The 23,497-nt window shown below is 43.7% G+C and overlaps 1 protein-coding gene across 1 annotated transcript in view; it reads left to right on the top strand.

The window, feature by feature from the left end:
• Window positions 1-23,497, top strand: part of LOC146063100 (uncharacterized) — an 84,452-nt gene that overhangs the window by 3,689 nt on the left and 57,266 nt on the right. The window contains exon 2 of the mRNA XM_083175114.1: window positions 17,855-17,925. Coding sequence (XP_083031240.1) covers window positions 17,856-17,925 — 70 coding nt within the window. The 5' untranslated portion in view covers window position 17,855. The remainder of the gene's footprint in view (window positions 1-17,854; window positions 17,926-23,497) is intronic.

The raw sequence follows: 23,497 nt of genomic DNA, 5'->3' as shown, positions 1-23,497 counted from the left end.
AAATCCCATCTAGATTCAACTTCATTAAGCAGGTGATATCGAGGATGTACAGAGATATCCGAAAAAGTGTCTTCGGTGCCCTGAAAAATGTGGTTGTAACCATACCATTAACATTGTGCGGGCATTACATATGGGCAATTTCCAGCACGTGCCTTGTTTTGCCCACACAATAAATTTGATGGTGCAGCATATTCTAAAAACTGAAGAAAATGGAGATGCTTGCGGTGGCCCGCAAAATTGCTGGCCACTTTCGCCATTATGCCACTGCCTGTGGCAGCAAAAACTCCTCAACCTGCCCTGCCATCAGCTTAAAAAAGAGGTGGTGACATGCTGGAACTCCACCCTCTATATGCTGCAGAGGATGGAGGAGCAGCAAAAAGCCATTCAAGCCTACACGGCCACCTACGACATAGGCAGAGGAGCGGGGCTGCACCTGACTCAAGCGCAGTGGAGGCTGATTTACGTGTTGTGCAAGGTTCTCCAGCCGTTTGAACTAGCCACACGTCAGTTCCAACACTGCCAGCTTGAGTCAGGTGATTCCCCTGATCACTCAACACATTTGTTGGCAAGGTGCCAAAAAGGAGGGGTAATTCTGGCTAGAAAAAAAAAAAAAAAACATTTTGTATCCCAATTGCACACTGAGTGAATATCTACCTAATAATCAGATAATACAGAGATATTGGTTGCATATATCTGCAGATATAATTTGGGTGGGGTGTTTTGAAACTGAAATCTAAATTGCAGTGTAAGAATAATGCAGCCAGTTTTTACCCTGCACAGAAACAAAATAACTCAATAACTCACACAAATCTAACTCTCTCTATACATGTTACATCTGCCTCACCTGCAGTGCACATGGTTTTGCCCATTTTGGGAACAAATTTGTACAGCAATCAAATCTGAATAAGGGCCATAGGGCTAAGCCCCCTGGCCATACATCAAGGCATCTCTGTGTCACTGGAGGTCCCTAATACTGGGTATGGGTCTGGGGTGTGGGCCCCCAACATGCCAGCACAGGCCGAGTACGCCAGGGGAGCACACAAATGAAAATTAGTGGGGGTTAAAAAGAAGTACATAAGTGTTATGTAAGAAAGTGAAGGTGTGAGTAAAATAATATAAAATATATACAATGTCATATGGAAAATATAAGTGTTAATAAAGTGTTAGGGTGTGCTATGTTGTGTCTCTGTTTGCAGCAGACACAAGTCTACAAAGGTGCAAAGATCTGCTGGTCAGGAGATTGTCATCTAAAGCGGACCGTGACATGACAACATCTCCTCCCTCATTTTCTCCCACACCTTTGGCTGCAAGGAAACAGCTGCAATTTCCCACACAACCCGCTGGTGGGATGCAGGGCAGGCTGGAGGGAGTTTGGACATCTGGTCTGGACTAAAGGACCTGCCAACGATTGTTTATGTGTCTACTGTTGCTGCATTGGATGCTGCCACCATTGAGAAAATGGTGGAGGATTACTTTGGTGACAGCATCCAAGTAGACATGTCAGACAGTCCATACCTCTACTGGCAGGAAAAAAAGGCAGTTTGGAGGCCCCTGTACAAACTGAATCTATTTTACCTGAGTTGTCCCCCTCAAGCGTGTACTTCAAAATAGTTTTTAGTACAGTGGGGAACCTGGTCAGTGAGCGGCATAGAAGGTTGCTTCCAAAAAATGTGGAGAAGATGAATGAAAATGAATGATCAATTCTTGAGCGAAGACCAGCAATTGCCTCCAGAGATTATAGAGAGACCTGTGATTGTGGAGTCCAGTGGGGATGAATTGATAGTCTGTGAGGATGAGGAAGTACACACTGAAGGGGGTGAGGAATCAAAGGATGAGGATGTCATCTTGGCTCTATTGAGCCGGTTTGTACAGGGAGAGGTGACTTGCTTCTTGTGGGTGCCCAAACAAACCAATCATTTCAGCCACAGTTTTGTAGGCCCTGTTGCTGAAATGATTGGTTTGTTAAAGTGTGCTTGTCCTATTTCCGCAATATAAGGGTGGGTGGTAGGTCCCAAGGAAAATCTTGCACCTCTTTTTTTGCCATTATGTGCTTTTCGGGGCCTAGATTTTCAAACTGCCATCCTATCTGCCGCTGCAGTGGCACTCCTAGATGGGGCACGTGTTGGTGCCGCACACTTGTATGGCTTAGCATAGTTATCCAGCTACCTGGGTCCAACCTTTTGCCCTGAAAACAATATTGTGAGGTGTGAGGTGAATAGACTGGAAATGAGTTATGATATTGAAGTTAATATAGTGTAGGAGCAAAAAAATACCAACATTCTTAGATTTTAGTGATTTTTATGTTTTTTGACAAAAAATACAGATCTCATACACGAAACACAAAAATGGTGGTGTTTTGGAACAGATCCAGATCCAAAACAAGGTCAGGTATACAGACCCAAAACACATTTCACGAAACAAGAGATGTGCCCGGTGCACATCCCACCTCTCTCTCTCTCTCTCTCTCTCTCTCTCTCTCTCTCTCTCTCTCTCTCTCTCTCTCTCTCTCTCTCCATATATATATATATATATATATATATATATATATATATATACACATTGTAGGGGCTCTGCACACACTAAATTAACTGATAATAGTGGGGATTTGGTTCATGAATTGATCAATGCATTTAAGCCTGCAGCCCCCTTCACGGGACCCCACTTCTCTGCAGGTCCTAACACTATCACTGAAAATGGCTACAATACACATGGCTATCACATCAATGTTTGATTCCAGGCATGCTATCTGGTCTAAAGCTGGGTACACATATATACAATTGTCGGGCCGTTCTTCCGTTCTGGGTCAGACGGCCGTTCAATTGTATATGTGTGTACGCTGTCCCGTACGAGCGATAAACGGCAAAAAACTGTCTTGACCGTCCATACTCGGTTGTCGACGGTTCTTTGCTGTTTAATTTTCATCCAACAGGACGGCCCCATATCGGTACAAAAGTGCAGTGTGTACGCACGTGCGACCGATATGCTGCTGTCCTTGCGACTATACTGACAAAGCTGGAACGCCCATGTGGGCGTTCCATAGCTGCATCATCTCTCCTACAGCACAAGAAGCATTCACCTCTCCCCATGTATATTTAAAGAAATAATCATATTATACATGCACCCCATCATTATAGCAGGTCGCCGTGTTTGTCCCTAGTCACCCTGCCGGCTGCTATAAAGACGGGGGAAAGCGTCTACAGTCAGCCGGCAATTATACCTTGATTGTATTACTGCAACTGTTTCACTTTGTATGTTTCATACGTTGCTCTTATAAGCATTAAATTGAGACAAAGTATCAGATTGCAGAATAGTGTTAAACTGCGTTAATTGCTGCAGTATGATATTGCAGTATGACCCGTCTTTATAGCAGTTTGGCGCTCTGTGTGCAGCAACTGTGCCTTGATATCATTAGCCCTTTTAAGGGCTATTGCCTGTCTGCTTGTGCTGCTCAAATTCCTTTCTGTTGTGACAGCCTGCTCTTATATATCATGCGCAGCGAGCCGCTGCTCCGTAATCTACATTAACCCTGTGACCACCACACATGATTTATTGAACTGTGCGTTCTGAATGCAATGTGCTTATTATACTACACTGCAGCAACTAGTGTACAGTAGTTCATTATTTGTAACTCCCCCCAGTCTATTACCATATACAGTACTTACAATATCATACTGCAGCAATTAACGCAGTTTAACACTATTCTGCAATCTGATACTTTGTCTCAATTTAATGCTTATAAGAGAAACGTATGAAACATACAAAGTGAAACAGTTGCAGTAATACAATCAAGGTATAATTGCCGGCAATGTTTCAGTCTCAGCAGAGACTAATAAGTTAATGGGAAATGCCGGCAAGGACTGTATGAATTAACGGGGTTAACAGTGATTAATGTGACTTCACAGGAACCTTAACCTTAATTATCCTGTGATGGTTCTCTAATGTGTCTTAAATAAACACTGTTATCACTGCGAGTCTGGCCCCTGATTTTTATGTGGGGATGACACCGTAATGACTGAGATACTGCAACCAACATTTCGAGTTGAGGTGATCCCTTAACTAGAGGATGTCAGTCACCTCTGTGTTGTGGTAATAAATCCACACCATGTTCAGTGGATGCAGCATCTGGGGATCAAGTAGGTTAAATGTGAGCGTAGCAGCTACAGGTAAAGTATAGACGCTAGTCACAATATAAAGGAGACGCATCACAGAGTCTATGTGTTCCGTCTATGTGTTATCTATGGTCTTCTATGTGTTCCGTCTATGTGTTATCTATGGTCTTCTATGTGTTCCGTCTATGTGTTATCTATGGTCTTCTATGTGTTCCGTCTATGTGTTATCTATGGTCTTCTATGTGTTCCGTCTATGTGTTATCTATGGTCTACTATGTGTTCCGTCTATGTGTTATCTATGGTCTTCTATCTGTTCCGTCTATGTGTTATCTATGGTCTTCTATCTGTTCCGTCTATGTGTTATCTATGGTCTTCTGTGTGTTCCGTCTATGTTATCTATGGTCTTCTATCTGTTCTATTTAGCATTTCAAAGGTGCTCTGTTCTGAACATGAATTTCCCAGACATGGGGCACATTATGTTACACTGTGGCAATGTAATGTGTAACATAATGTGCACCATGTCTGGGAAATTCATGTTCAGAACAGAGCACCTTTGAAATGCTAAATAGAACAGATAGAAGACCATAGATAACATAGACGGAACACACAGAAGACCATAGATAACACATAGACGGAACACATAGAAGACCATAGATAACACATAGACGGAACACACAGAAGACCATAGATAACACATAGACGGAACACACAGAAGACCATAGATAACACATAGACGGAACACATACTCTGTGATGCATCTATGACCTGCCGGCTGCTATAAAGATGCGGAAAGTGACTACCTAGTCACTTTGCCGTATCTGTCCCTAGTCAACCTGCTGGCTGACGCGTACCCCGTCTTTATAGTGGTCCACCTATATATTTCGTTTAGGTTCTGTAATCACGCCCCTTTATTTTGGTATGCCCTTAACCCAGCCCATTATGATAATTATGTTTATATATATCGTGTCAAAAGCCCAAATCGGGAGAGTGTGTACGGTGGTACAATCTTTTTCTGTTTGGACGGGAGTACAGTACATCGGACGTCGCAAGTAAAATTGTACAGGTGTGTACGCGCGTGATCGGCTGTTGTTTGTGGACAGGCCGACGGGAGTACGGTCGGCCGAACGGTTGCAAGAAACAGGGATTGTATATATGTGTACCCAGCTTAAGGCTCACAGCACACTAATCTTTTATATGTGAGCAGTTACCAACACACCTGTCACTATCAATTCATGAACCAAATCCCCACTATTTATTATCAGTTAATTTAGTCTGTTTAAACAATGTGGTCACAAGCCATAGGGCACCCCAAAACTAGGAAAGGTGAGTGCCGATGTTTAGTGTATATATATACATATATATATATATATATATATATATATATATATATATATATATATATACATATATATATATATATATATATATATATATCCCAGGTTCTTGTCCTACACCTTTTAGAAACAGGTGTTTTGCCTCACAGAGGGCTAATCAGCAAGCAAGCTGTAAAAAGGCTGCCAGAGAGCAGTGTGAGGGAACTGCCTGGGAGATTGCAGAGTCTCTGTGTGAGAAGCAAACCTGCCTTTTACAAGTGAGTCCCCAGTGTTGACAGTTAGGAGCATCCTGTGTATAGTTAGTGCTGGACAGGCAAGGTATTTTCTTTTTATGTTTATTTTGTTTTCTGCTGAAATAAAACTGGTTGCGGCCAGTTGTACCACAAAGACTGGACTGGTGTGATTACTCAGCTGCTGTTGGCTGCCTTCTACCCCAGGAGAAGGCATCCAAATTCCCCTACAGTGTTACAACTTATATATATATATATATATATATATATATATATATATATATATATATATATATATATATATATATATATATATCCAATTTCCCAAGGGAAAATAACAGCACTCAGGAGACTGATTGATAGCAGAAAAATTGTATTCAAGGTGTAAGGGGAACGTTTCGGGGAGTGACCCCCATCTTCAGCCCCAACCTACAGCACAGGAGTGAGCAACAAACATACAATTTATACTTACCTGCCCCCGGGACGCTCCAGGACACGCTAACAGCATGTGTCAAGCCGGCGGAAGTGGTCAGCTCGCAACTTCCTGTGCGTGACGCTAGCTGCAGGTTGCTAAGCAACCCCTGGCTTGCGCTTCACCAACCAGGAAGTGTAGCGTTCCATATCCCTCTCACGGCGGACCGCACTGAAGCCACGCACATAGAACGCCCGGGGCCAGGCACAACAATAAACTAATTGGCTGATTACCACACACTGATCCAGCACAAGTGACACAGCAACGGACAGCCAGTTACATGCATATGACACCCGGTCACACTGATTTGATGGTGCCTCTTACCGTGGATCCCCCACTCTGTAAACTTACGCAGCGCCCAGGAGTCAAATTGCATGAACTGTGGCTGACACAATGCCGTCAACTGGGCTTCTTGATCAGTTGTGTCGGCAAAGCCTAAAAAAAACAAGGCAATACATTAGAACAATTATACATGGGTGGAACATGTACACAGCGTGACAGACTAGAAAATAGACAATCAGCCCTGATGAGATACAGGGTCAATGGAAAGGCTTAATAAAGGCTTATTAAAGGGTATTCCAATTGATCTTCTCGTTGAGGCCATCAGGGTGGATGGTCCCCAATCTGAAGATCCACTCGGATTCCTTAATCAACAATTTTTTAGAACGATCTCCGCCATGCAGAGTTTCTGCTATTTGATCAATCATAAAATACTTGAGGGCGGAGATGGGGTGACCACATTTTTTAAAATGGCGAGCCACCGGCTGGTCGACCTCCCTGCCACGAAGTGACAGGTTAATCGCCGACCGGTGGCCCGCCATTCTTTCCCTGAAAGTGCGGGTGGTTTGCCCAATGTAGTAGAGCCCACATGGACATACAATGATGTATACCACGTGGGACATCCTGCAGGTCAACCCCTGACGAATGTCAAACATTTTGGACCCATGTGGATGTTTGAATTGCTTGCAAGATATGAGATGCTTGCAAGTCTCACACGACCCACAGCTGTAACAACCTGGCGCTTTAGTATAAGTGTTAGGAGGCTTGGGGATACCTCTGCGAGTGATGTCGGCCTTCACCAGGCGGTCCCTGAGATTTGGGCCCCTACAGAAGGCTGCTAATAGTCTGCATTTATTTAATCCCGGAAGATCCGGGTCTGTTTTTACAATGGGCCAGAGGGCATTAGTGGCATGCCGAATCACCACACTGGCCGTGGAGAAAGAGCTCGACCAAGGTAAAACAGCTGCAGGATTTTTGGGTCTGGGAGTGAGCAGATCAGTTTGGGACATCTGGAGAACTTCTTGTTTTTGTGACTGTAATAAACTGGGATCATAGCCCCTAGCCACAAATTTGGAAACCAAAGAATCCAACCGTGGTTCCACCTCCACCGGGTTGCTGACTATGCGGGCAACCCGCATCATTTGCGAGCATGGTAATCCACGCTTAAGGGCAGGTGGATGATGGCTGGAGCCCATCAAAAAGGTATTTCTGTCGACATCTTTGTAAAAAACATCAGTGCCAATGACATTATCCTTAATTGACACTGCCACATCAAGGAAGTGGGCTTTGGCACTGCTGTAGTTGGCTGTATATATGATGGTAGAATTGCCGCTATTGATGCCAGCAATGAGATTGCACAAAGCCTCCTGTCCACCCGTCCACAAGATGAAGATATCATCAATGTAACGGGTGTACAGGACCAGACTATCTCTAACAGCAGGGTCAATGAAGAATCTGAATTCCTCCTCAAAGAACATAAAGATATTAGCATAAGAGGGGGCCACAGGAGACCCCATGGCACACCCTCTTAGCTGTAGGTAGTACCCACCATCGAACAGAAAATAATTGCGCTGTAAGGTTAACAACAACAACTGAATAAATAACTCATGATCAAAAATAGCAGGATCTAAAAACTGTGAGATGAACCTCCGCACAGCCTCCACTCCCCCATCATGTGGGATGGAGGTGTACAGGCTGCACACATCAAGGCAAACCATGATCGTGCCCTCTGGGAGCACCTCAAATTGTTTCAGCAGATTTATAAAGCTGGTAGTGTCCTTCAAAAAAGACGGTTTGAGTAATAGTAATGGTTGCAAAAGATGGTCTAGCAGTTGGGCAACAGTTTGGTTGCTGCTGTGCTGCTGCCTTCGGAGGTCTCCACGTCAGCCCCCCGTGCCTCCCCACGTCTGGTCCCGGCGCCGCTCTGTGCTGCTGCTGCCGGAGGTTCCACGCCAGCCCGCTGCGTCTCTCTACGTCACTTCCACTGGGGTCCAGGGTCCTCGCTCTCCCGTCCCTAAGGCTTCACCTCCGCCTGTGCCCGTCTCGTATCTCCGATGGGGTAAGCTGGGTGTCTGCCTCTTCGGTGTCTTTTAGCTTGGCATTAATATCAGTGCCCGGGGCTTCCGTGTGTTTTTTTTAGCGGGTGGCCAGTTTTCTTCTCCTCTTGCCCGCTGCTTATCTCCTAACACCTCTCGGTTCTCACTTCCAGGGTGTTTTCTCAGGAATCTCCATCGGGTATAACCATCAGGCGTCAGGCTCCTGAGTTCTGGAGAGCCGTAAAACGTGACCTTCAGCTAGGTCCACCCCCCGGAAGCCCCCGGAGCCCTCTGGGTATATTTGTAACCCGGCAGCTCCACCAACACCAGGATTCCACAGGTAACAATGATCTGAAAAATAAATAAACAGGAGTGCGCCATAGTGCAGATATCAAAATGATAGGTTTTTATTCCTTTAAAATCCATGCAAGTAAAAGTAAAGGGTCACGTGACTTCCGGGTGCGGCATGAAGGAGTGAGCAGCGTCTCCTTGCAGCTCCGTCTCCGGCCCGGCTCTACCACCTTATAACCCTGTCGGCAGCTCCAAGACCACGCTCCCGCTCCCCACGGAGGACGAAGGAGAGCATGGAGCACCCCATGGAGGCACAAACAGCGCCTAAGCAGACTCCTGCGCCGCAGCCACAACGCCAAGACAAGCGACGGGCGGATGGCAACATGGCGGCGGGCGCGGACAATGCCCAGGGTACCCCGGCCTCCAAGAAGCCGATACTCGAATCTTCTATACATCATACAGGTACCCCTGAACCCCCAAACACCCTGATACCTACAGGCCTTAGTCATGGTGACTTGATAGCAATAATACAGGCTTCAATGGCGCCGCTATTGCAAAAAGCGGTTACTGACATAACAGCACAAATTGACCGCATTACAGTCAGACTTAATGAGGCAGAAGAACAGATCAGTGCAAACATGGATGATATTTGCTCATTGCAAAAAACGGTCAAATCTCTTACAAAGTCTAACTCTCAGTTAGAAGAGAGACTAGAAAAGGTACTCTTTACCTAGCACGGCGCCCGCGATTGGCATCGCGGTCATCGGGGGTAAAAAATCGCGGGCATCGCGGCCATCGCATGCACTAAAAAAACGGGTGCGACGCGATGCCTGCGATGTCCGCGATTTCCCATAGGGATCAATGTTAAAAGTGTCAATGGACGCGATTTTTGTGTTCAATGCCTCAATGCCCGCGATTTGTCCATAGGAAACAATGTTAAATGGGCCACAGAGCCCTAATAGTCCCCCTGAAGTCTGAAATGGCCCTCACAATTGTTAACGCCACCCCACGATCAACGTGAACCCGAAGCTTGGCGAGCGCAGCGAGCCCGCGAGGGGCGGCGGTACGCGTCCTCCGACCTTTTCATGCCCCCACTATCCACGTCGGCGTGGAGTTGAGAATAGAAGTGTGTGTCGAGCGCAGCAAACCACCGAGCCCGAAGCGTGGCGAGGGGACGCGGACACCTGTGAAGCCCGCGAAGGGACGCGTTTACCTGTGAAGGTATCCGCGTCCCCTCGCGGGGCTCGCTGCGCTCGCCACGCTTCAGGCTCGGTGGCTCGCTGCGCTCGCCACACTATTCTATTCTCAACTCCACGCCGACGTTGATAGTGGGGGTATGAAAAGGTCGGAGGACGCGTACCGCCGCCCCTCGCGGGCTCGCTACGCTCGCCACGCTTCGGGTTCACGTTGATCGTGGGGTGGCGTTAACAATTGTGGGGGCCATTTCAGACTTCAGGGGGACTATTTGGGCTCTGTGGCCCATTTAACATTGTTTCCTATGGAAAAATCGCGGGCATTGAGGCATTGAACACTAAAATCGCGTCCATTGACACTTTTAAAATTGTTCCCTATGGGAAATCGCGGGCATCGCGGGCATCGCGGCCATCGCGTCGCACCCATTTTTTAGTGCATGCGATGGCCGCGATGCCCGCGATGGGCGCCGTGATAGGTAAAGAGTACCCTAGAAAATATTGAAAACCGTATGAGGAGGAAAAATCTCAGGATCTCTGGGATCCCTGAAGAGATTAAAGGTCCCCAATTAGAGCAATTCTTCCGAGGTACACTACTTCCTATTTTGAAAGCTAGAATCACTGTCTCCTGACATCGTGGTGGAAAGAATCCACAGGGTTGGAAATATTTCGCCCCAAACACCCACAAGACCAAGGATAGTAATCATGAAGATACTAAACTACCTGCACAAGCAATCAGTGTGGACTGCATCTAGAAAAACTAACCCCATAAAGTGGGAAGGACATACCATCCGCTTGTTTCAGGACTACTCTAGTGATGTAGCTAAAGCTAGAAGATTATTCACCCCAGTGTGTACAGCATTGATAAATGCCAATTTAAAGTTCTTCATGCTTTTCCCAGCTAGACTGCGAATAATTACTGAATCAGGCCCGCAGGACTTTCTGGATGCGGCTAATGCCAAAACTTTTCTGCTAAAACAGAAGCTCATTAAACGTCAGGAAGATTTCCCAGACCATACAGGGAAGAAACCAGGATGAACTACTCAATGAAAACAAACAGTATGGTTCTGATTTTTCTTTGGTGCACCACGAAGGTTCCATATATATATCTTATGCTTTACTTCTTACTCTCCACAAATAACTAATGATTACGCCATGGTATGGTCTGATATTACCTTATCGACAGATTATAATAATAAGAATTTTAGATTTATGACATGGTAGAGCTGGCTGGGGACACGGCCTAGCCGCATTTCTTTTTTCTCTCGGTTGTTTTTTGCCTTGGGTAAGGCTATTTACCTAAGTTAGATCTAATTCTTTATCCTTTTAATATTTGGAGATATAACTGGTAGATTATATCTTAAAATTACACTGGAAGTCCAAGTTATGTTCATAACATTTAATAATGCTGCAGTTTACTTAGGCCCTTTTTCTCTTCATAAGTGTAAGAATTGTTTGCTTGTCTCAGTCTGTGTGTTTTATGTACTCCCTCTATGTGTCTCCTTCCCCCCACATTACTTCTTCTCTTTTATTGGTATAGTGTTTTTGTCTTACTATAAGCTAGACATCCAATGTCACTGATTATTGGATCACTGAATATCAGGGGTATACACACGCCTGCCAAGCGATGAAAATTGTTGACCTATGTCAATCTAATCTGTTTACAGGAAACCCATCTATTAGCTGAGGTTAAAAAATTACAAATGATGGATTGGGTTGTAATTGGCGCAGCTCAGTTCAACTCTAAATCGCGAGGTGTAGTGACATTGGCCAAACGCCCTCTGGGAGTCCAGGTAGAGTCAACAAACGGTTGGTCGCTACTTGATTAACAAAATAGATGTTGGTGGTCATGCTTTACATATTTGTAACATTTATGCTCCGAACCAATATAAGAAGGATTTTTTTGTAAAAATACTCGCTATGTTACATGTATTAGATCCTACAACCCTGGTGATCTGTGGTGATTTTAATTTGATGGCATCTGCCTTGTTGGATAGGTCCCCCCCCCCTTAAACGAACACTGACCCCGCCTAAAATAGGAATCCAATATTACATCCTATTGAAAAGGAATTTACATGTATGTCCTTGTCCCATGGAACTTGGTCTAGAATAGATTTTATTTTCTTGGCAGAACCCCTGTTCCCTTATGTTAAACAGTCAAACATATTTCCTCCAGTACTTTCAGATCATGGATTGGTAGTGACGGAACTAGATTTACCACAACTACATAAAAATAAACCATCTTGGAGGTTCCCGTCACATCTCTCCCAAACAGTAGGGTTACAGGAAAAGGTGACATCTGCATGGCGTAATTTTATGGAAGATAATTCCACCATGGAGAATGATATCCCTAACCCTGCCAATATTTGCCAAACGGCTAAATTGGTTATTAGGGGAACAATTATTGCGTATGTTTCTGGTCTGCGAAAACAACATAAAGTTAAATATCTAAAACTACAGGGAGATCTTACCGAAGCTTTCCAGGCCTTTAAACGCCACCCAGACCCAACCCTCAAACAAGCATACCAGAAAGCCAAAACTCAATTTGAAGAATACCTTGCCCTCCAAGGTGATAAATATCTATTTAATGTACATGCAAAAATTTTTAAATTTGGAAATAAGATAGGCTCTATGCTTACAAATTTATTAAGAGGATCCAGACAAAAAACAGTTGTTCATCCACTTTTGAGGGAGGATGGCTCTATCTCCACCTCAGATGAACAGATTGCAGAAGTCTTACGACAGTTCTACATTAAGCTTTACTCACCTCCGGGGGTTCTCCCGGACGACTCAACTCCAGACCCCTCGACTAGCTTTCTTAATTTACCAACCCTGAGAGAGACCTACTGGGACTCACTACCCTTTCCGAAAATTTCGGAACAAGATAGAAATGTACTAAAAAGCCCCAATTAGAATAGAAGAGGTCTCAGATGCAATTAATAAGTTAAAATTAGCTAAAGCCCCAGGCCCTGATGGCTATTCAAATGAATTTTATAAAATGATGGAACCCTTAATATCACAGACTTTGACGGACTGCTTTAACCAAATTTGGTCAACTGGACAGTTACCTTTATATTTCTCTGATGCTGTCATAAAAATAATACCAAAGGCTGGCAGAGATTTATCATTGGCTGGTTCTTATCGCCCAATCTCTCTGCTAAATGCGGATTATAAAATATTTACAAAAATTTTAGCAGAGAGATTGAAACCGATAATCCCCACAATTGTCCACAAAGACCAGACGGGATTTATAACAGGACGTCACTCTATCACCAATGTACGTAGAGTCTTGGCTGCAATTCACCACTCTAATAATACAGACAAAGACTTAAATTTTCCTCATATGGTGCTGACAGTCGATGCCGAAAAGGCATTCGATCTGGTGCTATGGAATCATATTTATAAAACTTTAGAAAATTTTGGCTTTCCACACCAATTTATTTTAATTATTAAAGCAATTAACTCTTCCCCAAGATCATCCATAGCTTGTAATGGTTTACTATCTGACTATTTCCAATTAGGTAGAGGTACTCGTCAAGGATGCCCACTCTCACCACTGCTTTTTGTGGTAGCTATAGAACCATTAGCTATAGCAATAAGATCATCTCCCCTTATTCATGGAATAAAAATTAATTCTGAGGAATTAAAAGTTGCTTTATTTGCGGATGATACTTTAATCTTTTTGTCCAAACCTTCTCACTCTGTCCCAGCTCTTTTACATATGGTTGAGTCGTTCGGGAGGATCTCCGGATACAAGGTAAATTTGTCAAAATCTGAGGTAATGTTACTGGGAGGGGCAGAGCCCTCATCTTTAAGCCAGCTGCACATTCCTTTCGTTTTTACAAGTCACACTTCAAATATCTGGGAATACAGATCTGTGCAGATTTATCTAAGCTGTATTATTTAAACTTCTCACCGATCATTAATAACATTGCAACCAAATTAACTGCTTGGAAAGACCTTCCTGTATCTCTGTTGGGCCGTATAGCAATTATAAAATCAATAATATTTCCAAAAATTTTCTATGCCATGCAGATGTTACCTATAAAATTACTGGATTCAGATATTTCCCGATTAGAGGCTTTGTTTTCCAAATTCATATGGCAGGGTAAAAGACCCAGAATAGCCAAAGCCAAATTGACTACTTCCAGAGAAAATGGAGGCCTTGGCCTTCCTGATTTACATAGCTACTCTATGGCCATTTTTTTTTAGATACGTTTCGGATTGGATATTAAATAAGTCAACATATACAAGTTTGGAATTAGATAGAGCTGTTTTTTATCCCTATGCCCCAGGAGCTCTCATCCAAACCAAAATTGGAAGAATCCCTTTAAAATTAAAACTGAATATTTTATTTAAAGATACCTACGCTGTATGGATGTCAATTAATAGAAAGACTTCTAGAAACCCTTACCTCTCCCAATACATACATCTCTGGGGCAACCCCTCTTTTACTCCTTCTCTGTTAAGTTCGATATATACTGATTGGCGGGATAGGGGGTTGGACCTGTCCAGCAAGGTGTTTGACCCAGGAGGTGACCTCTACACATTTTCACATTTAGCGCAAGTATATAATCTACCGCAGACTCACTTATTCATGTACTATCAGTTGAGGCATTATCTTAAAAATATTGCAGCCTCTAAGCTAATTGATAATTCCACCCCAATACTTTCGCAGATCTCTGCTATTGACCCGCTTCTAAAATATTTGGTTAATAAACCATTTAAAGTAAAATATTTATATAATATCATAATTAACAGGATTCCTAGAGGTGTTGGTCAATGGCAGGTACTGCTCAACAAATGGTCTACAGACATTCCAGGTATAACTAAATTAGATGACATAACTGCATTACAAACTCGATCATTGAAGACTCTCAAATCCGCATATCTTCAAGAGGTTTTTGTTCGTACACTACATAGAGCTTACATTACACCTAGTAGACACAAATTTATGGTGCAAGAAGAGCAAGGTAATTGCATTAAATGTGGCTATGGAAAGGCGGACTTTGCCCACTGCATGTGGTCATGTTTTAAGATTAGGCGTTTCTGGTGGAAAGTTTTGGACTTTCTTTACAAAATATTCCGAGTTAAATTCTCAATGGAACCTTTGGCGCTGATGGGACTCTCATTCAAGGACTGGCCGATGGAGGCTATGGATAAAAATAAGACTTCATTGCTTATTATCATCCTGGCAGTCGCTAAAAAGTGTATTCTGGTTCACTGGACCAAAAAATCATTGCCTCTGCTATCTCTACTTCAACAAAAACTCACCCAAATCCTATTCTTCGATAGGAAATACGCGAAACTGGACCTAAAAGGTGGAACTGATAAATTTTTTGCAAAATGGTCACTGTATATTGACACTCTCGAAGATAAGGTTAAATCAAGTATTATTTCAATGTTTGTAAGTGTTTGATTGAGTAACTAGTCCAACTAAGGTTCTCAGTGTTATAACTTCTTAAGTTTCTAACAAAAGAATTTACTGTTCGACGACTACATCTAGTATTACTTTCTGTAGAATTTTTGGGGCTACTATATATGTGAGTATATGATCACCCCCCTGTTAGAAGTCATGAAAAGCCACCTTCGGGCCGAAACCACTCGATTGGTAGACCCTCTGACTATTCTTATTAAGGAACACAATGACAACGTAACACATTACATTTTTTGAAATTATTTGATGTCTAGTACAGAAACAATAAAAACGTTTGGTATACTAACACATTCCATATATATCCCATCCCTTTACCCTTCTCCCCTTAGCGGTTAACTTAGCCCCCTCCCTCTCCCCTCTTTCTTTTTCAAATAACAATTTGGCTAATACTAATTAAACCTCCCTTATGTGTCCAGTCTTACGTCTTCAGTCTTTTATCCTGTCTCCATCCCTGTTTGGTATGATGTATTCATGTTTTACTTTTAACGAAACACAGAGGTTTAGCAGCATCAGTTCAAATCAGCTCCTCGCAAAGAGTTCCTTGATAGAGAAAAGTAAGTTTGGAAGGAGGGAGGAGTAGGTTAACCTCTCCTTCACCTTCCCTTAACAATATTCCTGAGAGGGGATATCTGAATTTTTTAAATTTATTCAACCTATATATATTGTTGAACAGATGTTAAATGTCAATGGAAATATGATCACTCTGTATTTCAATACAAATACCTTTCTGTTACATACCACTGTTCTAAATTGTATATGCTTGTAATACTGAAAATTTTACAATAAATATATTCTAAAAAAAAAAAAAAGTAAAGGGTCACGTACCACAGCAGGCAGTTAGGCACAACCGCAGCTGCCTCGGACACATGAGCGTCTCATACGCTTGTGCGTCTCAGTAATTTGTGTGTCAGGGTACAGCAACCCTGCCTGTGTCCGCTTTAGAGAGAAGGTCAGTGTTAGGGTTTCGCTAAAACATGCGTCTCGTGCACAAAGGTGGGTGTGCGGGTGCAAGTGCATCTCATGCACAATAAAGGACACATTGCCAGTACTCCACATTACATACTGGCAAATGCCTCCATTTCAAACCTTCACTATCCACGTCAGCCCGAAGGGTGGCGAGCGCGTGCGTTACGCATCTTCCCAACCTGTTCATACCCCCACTATCAATGTTGGCGTTGATTTTATAAAGTGTAGCAAGCACAGCATGCCACCGAGCCCGAAGCGTGGCGAGCACACACGGACAATGAGCCTGTAGCGTGGCAAGCACAGCAGAATACACGCTACGGGTTCGTTTTCCGCTGCGCTCGGTGGCTCATTGCGCCTGCCACACTTTATAAAATCAACTCCACGCTGACATGGATAGTGGGGGTATGGTTGGGAGGACGCATACCACATCCCCTTGTGGGGCTCGCTGCTCTCGCCATGCTTCGGGCTGGCGTGGATAGTGGGGGGTTTTCAAGAACAAATTCCACTGTCGTGTCAGGCAGGTTAAAAATGGTAATTTTTCTAAAATATAACTTTTAATAGTTTTTATTTTATTATTCCCTATATAAATGTGGGGCAACTTACATAAACAGCAGAAATTTTATAGGGGTTAAAATCACATAAAACATATACACAGATACATATAGTATGTTTAAAGAGAGAGGATAATTGTGTTTTAAAAATTTACACAGATGTCTGTCCAAGAGATATTGGACAGACATCTGTGTAAATTTTTAAAACACAATTATCCTCTCTCTTTAAACATACTATATGTATCTGTGTATATGTTTTATGTAATTTTAACCCCTATAAAATCTCTGCTGTTTATGTAAGTTCCCATACATTGATATAGGGAATATTAAAATAAAAACTATTAAAAGTTATATTTTAGAAAAATGATCAGTGCATTCCCCCAGACAGCCCTTTTTTCTTCTTGCTTGTAAAATGTGTATACCCATGTTGTAGGGAACAACACCCCCAATATTTATAAATATCTTCTGGGGCCTTTTTACCCTGTAAAAATAAGGGATCAATCAATTTATAAGGTTGTGCGAACATTCACTACACTCCATATGGAGTAAAACCCCAGGTTAAAAATGGTCAATGGTTCCCACACAATGTAATAAGTGGTGACACAATGCTGACTACACTAACAGCGTAAGCTCCGGTTACGTACGAATGTACACACAGTCACAGACACAATGCTGACTACACTAACTGCGTAAGCTCCGGTTACGTACGAATGTACACACAGTCACAGACACAAGATGACTTCGCACTGATTACGGTGGCTGCAAGAACACAATGCTGATGCTGACAGGGACACTGACTATGCTGGCTGTGGGAACATGATGCTAATGCTGACAGGGACACTACGCTGACTATGTAATTGGCGCCGTAAAACTAATCAAGTACCGTTTGTAATACATTACTTTCAATCAGCAAATAGAAAATATTAGCCTGTCAGCTAATGCTTCACTGTCATCAACAGGATGTCATTTCTTCTAACTATCACCCTCCTGTGGATTGTGTCCTGTACTGCAGATGACCGGGCCAAGGAAGGTGAGATCAGCCTTATCTAATGCAATACTGAAATGCAAACCATGGGCCTGTATCACAGGCAGACGCAGGTATTCTAATCCCACATATCCTCCATGTGCTGGGTATGTTCCCCTCTGCCACTGCACGATTGTCAGGCAATGGTGTAAAAGGGTGGTGGGGGGGAAAGAGGGGCTGCGATTGGGAAAACATTGGCCTTACACCTCATTTTCTATGAAGTGAGTCAGAGGTCTGTGTGTCAGAACAATTACTTCCTATTTCACAGTCCTCGCTTCTGATGGACAGCTGCACAAGATGAGGAATTTCCACTTGCCATCTGTGATGGTTACAATGTTGGACCCTGGTGTGAGGGTACGAGTTCCTCAATCACTCAGACACCGAGCAGATGAAACCAGAAGAATGGTTTATTTTCCACAGCACGCACAAATAGACAATAAACAGTGGCAAAGGTAAATTGCAGAGTAGAAAGATATTCAGGTAGCAGGCCCAAACAGACAGTCCTTGTATAGTCACAGTCCCAGATCAGTTCCACAGGGCAAACTATCCCTTAGCCCACACAGCAGTGATAGCATATAAGTCCACACAATACCTAGACAGAGCATAACCTCTTAGTCCAGGACAGTCCATCAAAATTCTCCTCTCCTCCTGCAAACACCAACTTACATCCCAAAGGCACCCCTCTCCCCCTCCCTCAGGAATTCTTAACCCTTCCTATGCTGGGTGCAGTTGTATGAATATAACAGGGTCTCCTATTACCTGTCCAGGGGCTGATTAACTCACTCCCTTCATCTGGCTTTGAAGCTTGTGTATGTGAGGGATTTCACACCTTCATGTAAACAGATCTCTTCTCTGGAGACTGACCCTGGTGTTATCCATCCTTAGCCTCTTGTTATTTGGGGGGGGAAGTGGATGTCTCTGCCACTACCTGTCTCTGTTACTAAACAGCCTATAAAGAGGTCCTTTGATCCCTGAACCAAAAACTATACACAAACTGAACAGATTCTAATCTAAGCATTTGGTCGCTTCTAGCCGGACCATTTGTCTCCACATATACAGTTACAATATTTAAGTAATACGCATTTGGGAAGACTGCCATAATTAACTTCATAGTCACAAATCCCTTATTCATGATACCATCGCAGTTTACTAAGAACATTACCTGGAGGCAGTGACGTAACCACGGGCAAATGGTCTCAATGGTATAATGCTTACATGAATAAAGTCCTGGGAAATACAGACATACATAGGGACTACAGGGTACAGACTGACTAAAGTGTACATTTTTCACTACAAATAATAAAATATCATAATTACAGTCTTACGGTCAGCCGGCTAACCTCACACTCCTCCCCCTACATCTTTAGTCACTGTGCCCAGTTGCTCAGGAACCAATAACAACCTGGAATAGCGGGATGCAGAGCCGAGAATCTGGGGTTTGGATGTACCACCGGAGTCCCACAGGGTGACATCATACCAAACCCATCTTGTAAAAGGCGGCTGGTTTGCCGAACCAGCAAGGGCATGATTACAGTCTAAGTCATACATTGGAACTAACAAGGGCTGTAGCGATTCCTCTTCTTCGGATTCTGGGTACCCCCCCTCTGCAACATTGTAACCTACTAATACTTTTGCCTCGGGCACAATGGGGCAGGGACCACTTTCCACCTCCCCCTCTTGCCCAAGGAACAGGGGCCAAACAGCAGGCCAATATAGGGGCTCTGGCCCTGGCACTTCCACCACCCCGTCCTGTCCTTCCTCCCCCAAACCCAAACTAGGGGCATGGCAAATTTCAGTCCAGCATTTGGTCTCAATGTCCAGGGCTGAGGAGGGACCCTCCATCACAAACAATTCCGCTGGTGGCTGCAGGACAGGCTGTGTCAGCTCTGTCCCCTTAAAAGCCAGATGCTCACCTGCAGCTACTTCTGCGCACACCTCCTTCTCCGCGATAGCCTCCTTCCCCAGCTGAGTATGCTGGGCAGCCCGAAACACGACGTCATCTGTGACTGGTGGGCTGGTGGCCTGGATGTTGTCGGATACTCCTCTAACCACGGCGATCTCTTCTTGGACGCAGTCCTCATAGATCCCCTGGCAGCAGGATAATAGCTCTGCATCTCCCACCTCAGCAAAAGGGAAGCAGTAGTGCAGCTCCTCCCTAGGATGGGGGAGAAGCAATTGCAAACGGTGCCTTTCATCACGCCCCCTGCGACACTGATCTTGCCATGCTGGGGTATCCAGGAGCCCCCGATCAATCGCCTCTTCCTCTGCCACCACGAAGCACTCCTCCAGACACTGCAATTGTTCCCACACACTCAACTGGGCACCGAAATGGAGGATCCAGGCTCGATAATCAGCAAATGCATTTGTAGGATCTCCCTGATCGTGAAGGATCTGCTGAAGGATTTCCCCGCGAGTGCAGGATTGGATGGGTATACCTCGCAGCTGACCTTCTGCTATCAGCTCCTCCATACTCATTTCTTCAAGGGCAGTTAGGGGCCCCCCTGACAACGACCCTTCTCTTGCGGTAACAATTAATTCTGTGGCAGACCCCTCGGTTGTCTGCCCAGATTGCAGTAGCCCCCTTCTAGACCTTTCCTCTGGTTCTATCTGGGGCATCAATTTATTCTGGACTTGTCCTTCAGCCTCAGAATATTGTCCTCTTTGTAGCATCTGGGTAACTGTAGCAATCACTTCCTCTGTAAATTCTACAAACTCTGGCTCTCCTAGCAGATTCCAAGAAGTGGCCTCACCTTTACAGTGCAGGAATGCATCCCCCAGGTAACACACTTTGTCCTGTATGCTGGATACTCTCCACCCGCTGACCATCTGCTGAGCGTCTTCCCAGTACTTCCAGATATACTGCATTTTCCTGACAATAAATAACAGATCCGGCTTCCCAGCCTGCCGATACACTGAAGAACCTCCATCCCTGAGCTCCTCTGCTCCTTCCCTTGGAAACATTTTCCCTTTCACAGGACTGACACCTGCTCACTTGCTGAACATCACCTTATTGCATTTTCCGTTTCCTTACATATGGTCTGATCCTCTGTTCTCTGTGCTTTCTGTGCTCGATGGTTGGTGTCTGAATGATCCCACTGTCGCTGCCGCCAAATGTGAGGGTACGAGTTCCTCAATCACTCAGACACCGAGCAGATGAAACCAGAAGAATGGTTTATTTTCCACAGCACGCACAAATAGACAATAAACAGTGGCAAAGGTAAATTGCAGAGTAGAAAGATATTCAGGTAGCAGGCCCAAACAGACAGTCCTTGTATAGTCACAGTCCCAGATCAGTTCCACAGGGCAAACTATCCCTTAGCCCACACAGCAGTGATAGCATATAAGTCCACACAATACCTAGACAGAGCATAACCTCTTAGTCCAGGACAGTCCATCAAAATTCTCCTCTCCTCCTGCAAACACCAACTTACATCCCAAAGGCACCCCTCTCCCCCTCCCTCAGGAATTCTTAACCCTTCCTATGCTGGGTGCAGTTGTATGAATATAACAGGGTCTCCTATTACCTGTCCAGGGGCTGATTAACTCACTCCCTTCATCTGGCTTTGAAGCTTGTGTATGTGAGGGATTTCACACCTTCATGTAAACAGATCTCTTCTCTGGAGACTGACCCTGGTGTTATCCATCCTTAGCCTCTTGTTATTTGGGGGGGGAAGTGGATGTCTCTGCCACTACCTGTCTCTGTTACTAAACAGCCTATAAAGAGGTCCTTTGATCCCTGAACCAAAAACTATACACAAACTGAACAGATTCTAATCTAAGCATTTGGTCGCTTCTAGCCGGACCATTTGTCTCCACATATACAGTTACAATATTTAAGTAATACGCATTTGGGAAGACTGCCATAATTAACTTCATAGTCACAAATCCCTTATTCATGATACCATCGCAGTTTACTAAGAACATTACCTGGAGGCAGTGACGTAACCACGGGCAAATGGTCTCAATGGTATAATGCTTACATGAATAAAGTCCTGGGAAATACAGACATACATAGGGACTACAGGGTACAGACTGACTAAAGTGTACATTTTTCACTACAAATAATAAAATATCATAATTACAGTCTTACGGTCAGCCGGCTAACCTCACACCTGGCGTCATAGTCACTGTGCCCTGTACTGTGCTCCCCCATCTGTGTGTTTCTGATGGACCAGGCTGGTGTGATCAGCTGTGTGTGTCTGATGGACGGAATGAATCTTTTATTCTGGTCGTGGGATCCAGGTTTAGCTTCTTATACGTATCTTGATCCGCCAGCTGCCTATTGACTTCCTCTATATATTGTGCTTTGTCCAAGATGGCAATCCCTCCACCCTTATCACAGGGCTTAATCACAATATTCCTGTCTTTCGCTAGGGAAGATAATGCTTCCTTCTCTTTACGAGTTAGATTATTTTTGGTCTTCTGTTTTGTTCCATTTATCTTCTCCAGGTCACTTATCACCAATTTATTGAATGTCTCAATAAAATTACCTCTTATGTGAGTGGGGTAAAACTTTGATTTCTTTAGAATCTTTTTGTTATTTTCTATTTCTGGTTCGGCAGTTGATGGTAATTCTTGTTCTGTTCCTTTCTTCTTATTCATTGCAAAAAAAAATTTCAATGTCACTTGTCTCGTGAATTTTTGTACGTCGACAAACCTGTCGAAACTATCTGTGCTTGAACTTGGAGCATATTTCAAACCTTTATTCAGAACTTTTTTCTCTATTTCTGATAGTGTTCTTTGACTTAGGTTATAGATAATGTCAGAAGATTCTTCTCTTTGTAGTAGGGATTTTCTTTTTTCCAACCTTTTCTTTTTGGTGTAATTCTTTTTAGAGACCTTGCCTCCCCTTTTTCCTCTTTTATTGGGCTTTTTTATTTCTTTTTCCTTTCTTTTCTCTTTTTCTTTCTCCTGATCTTGTTCCTTCCCTTGATGATCTAATTTCTTCTCTTTCTTCCTATATCTTCTTGCCTTCGTCCTAAAAAATGATTGGAAGAGGTTCTTTGGTGGGTCTTTCTTGTGATGGTCCGTGATGTTTCTCCTACTTCGAAATCACCCTTGATGTTACAATATTCATTCTGTACTTTCAAAGGAGTTCTGTGTTTTTCTCTGATTTTCTTCTCTTTTCGCTGTTCTTCCTTATTTCTTTCTCTCCTACTTCTTGATCTTCTCTTGGTGTCTCTTCTGTGATCCCTTCTTTCTATACTCCGGTTTACTTCTCTTCTTCTTCGTGTTGATGGTGACCTTCTTTCAGGTTACGTTCTCTGGCTTGTTTTCTCCTATTTTGATGTCTCTGAAAATTCGATTGTTCATTCCAAAATCTCCTACCAGGTGGTGGTTCTCTGTTCCTAAACGGGAGATCGGATCTCACATATCTTGTAGGTTGATATCTTTTATAATTTGGGGTTTGATAATTACTCCTTTCACCTCGATATCCTCTCCAGTTCTCCTCCTTTCTGTCTTCCTATGTTCCCTATAATCCTGATTGGATGAAATTCTTTCTATCGAAGAGAAGGCTTCTGTCAATACTTCCCGTTTCTTTTCGTGTTTACTTCCTTCTTTTTTTCTTCTTATTTGT

Source organism: Crinia signifera, chromosome 3, assembly GCF_055691185.1.
Source record: "Crinia signifera chromosome 3, ASM5569118v1, whole genome shotgun sequence".
Classification (NCBI taxonomy): Eukaryota; Metazoa; Chordata; class Amphibia; order Anura; family Myobatrachidae; genus Crinia; species Crinia signifera.
Note: the sequence above shows the minus strand (reverse complement) of the source record. Positions and strands in the feature narration are given on the sequence as shown.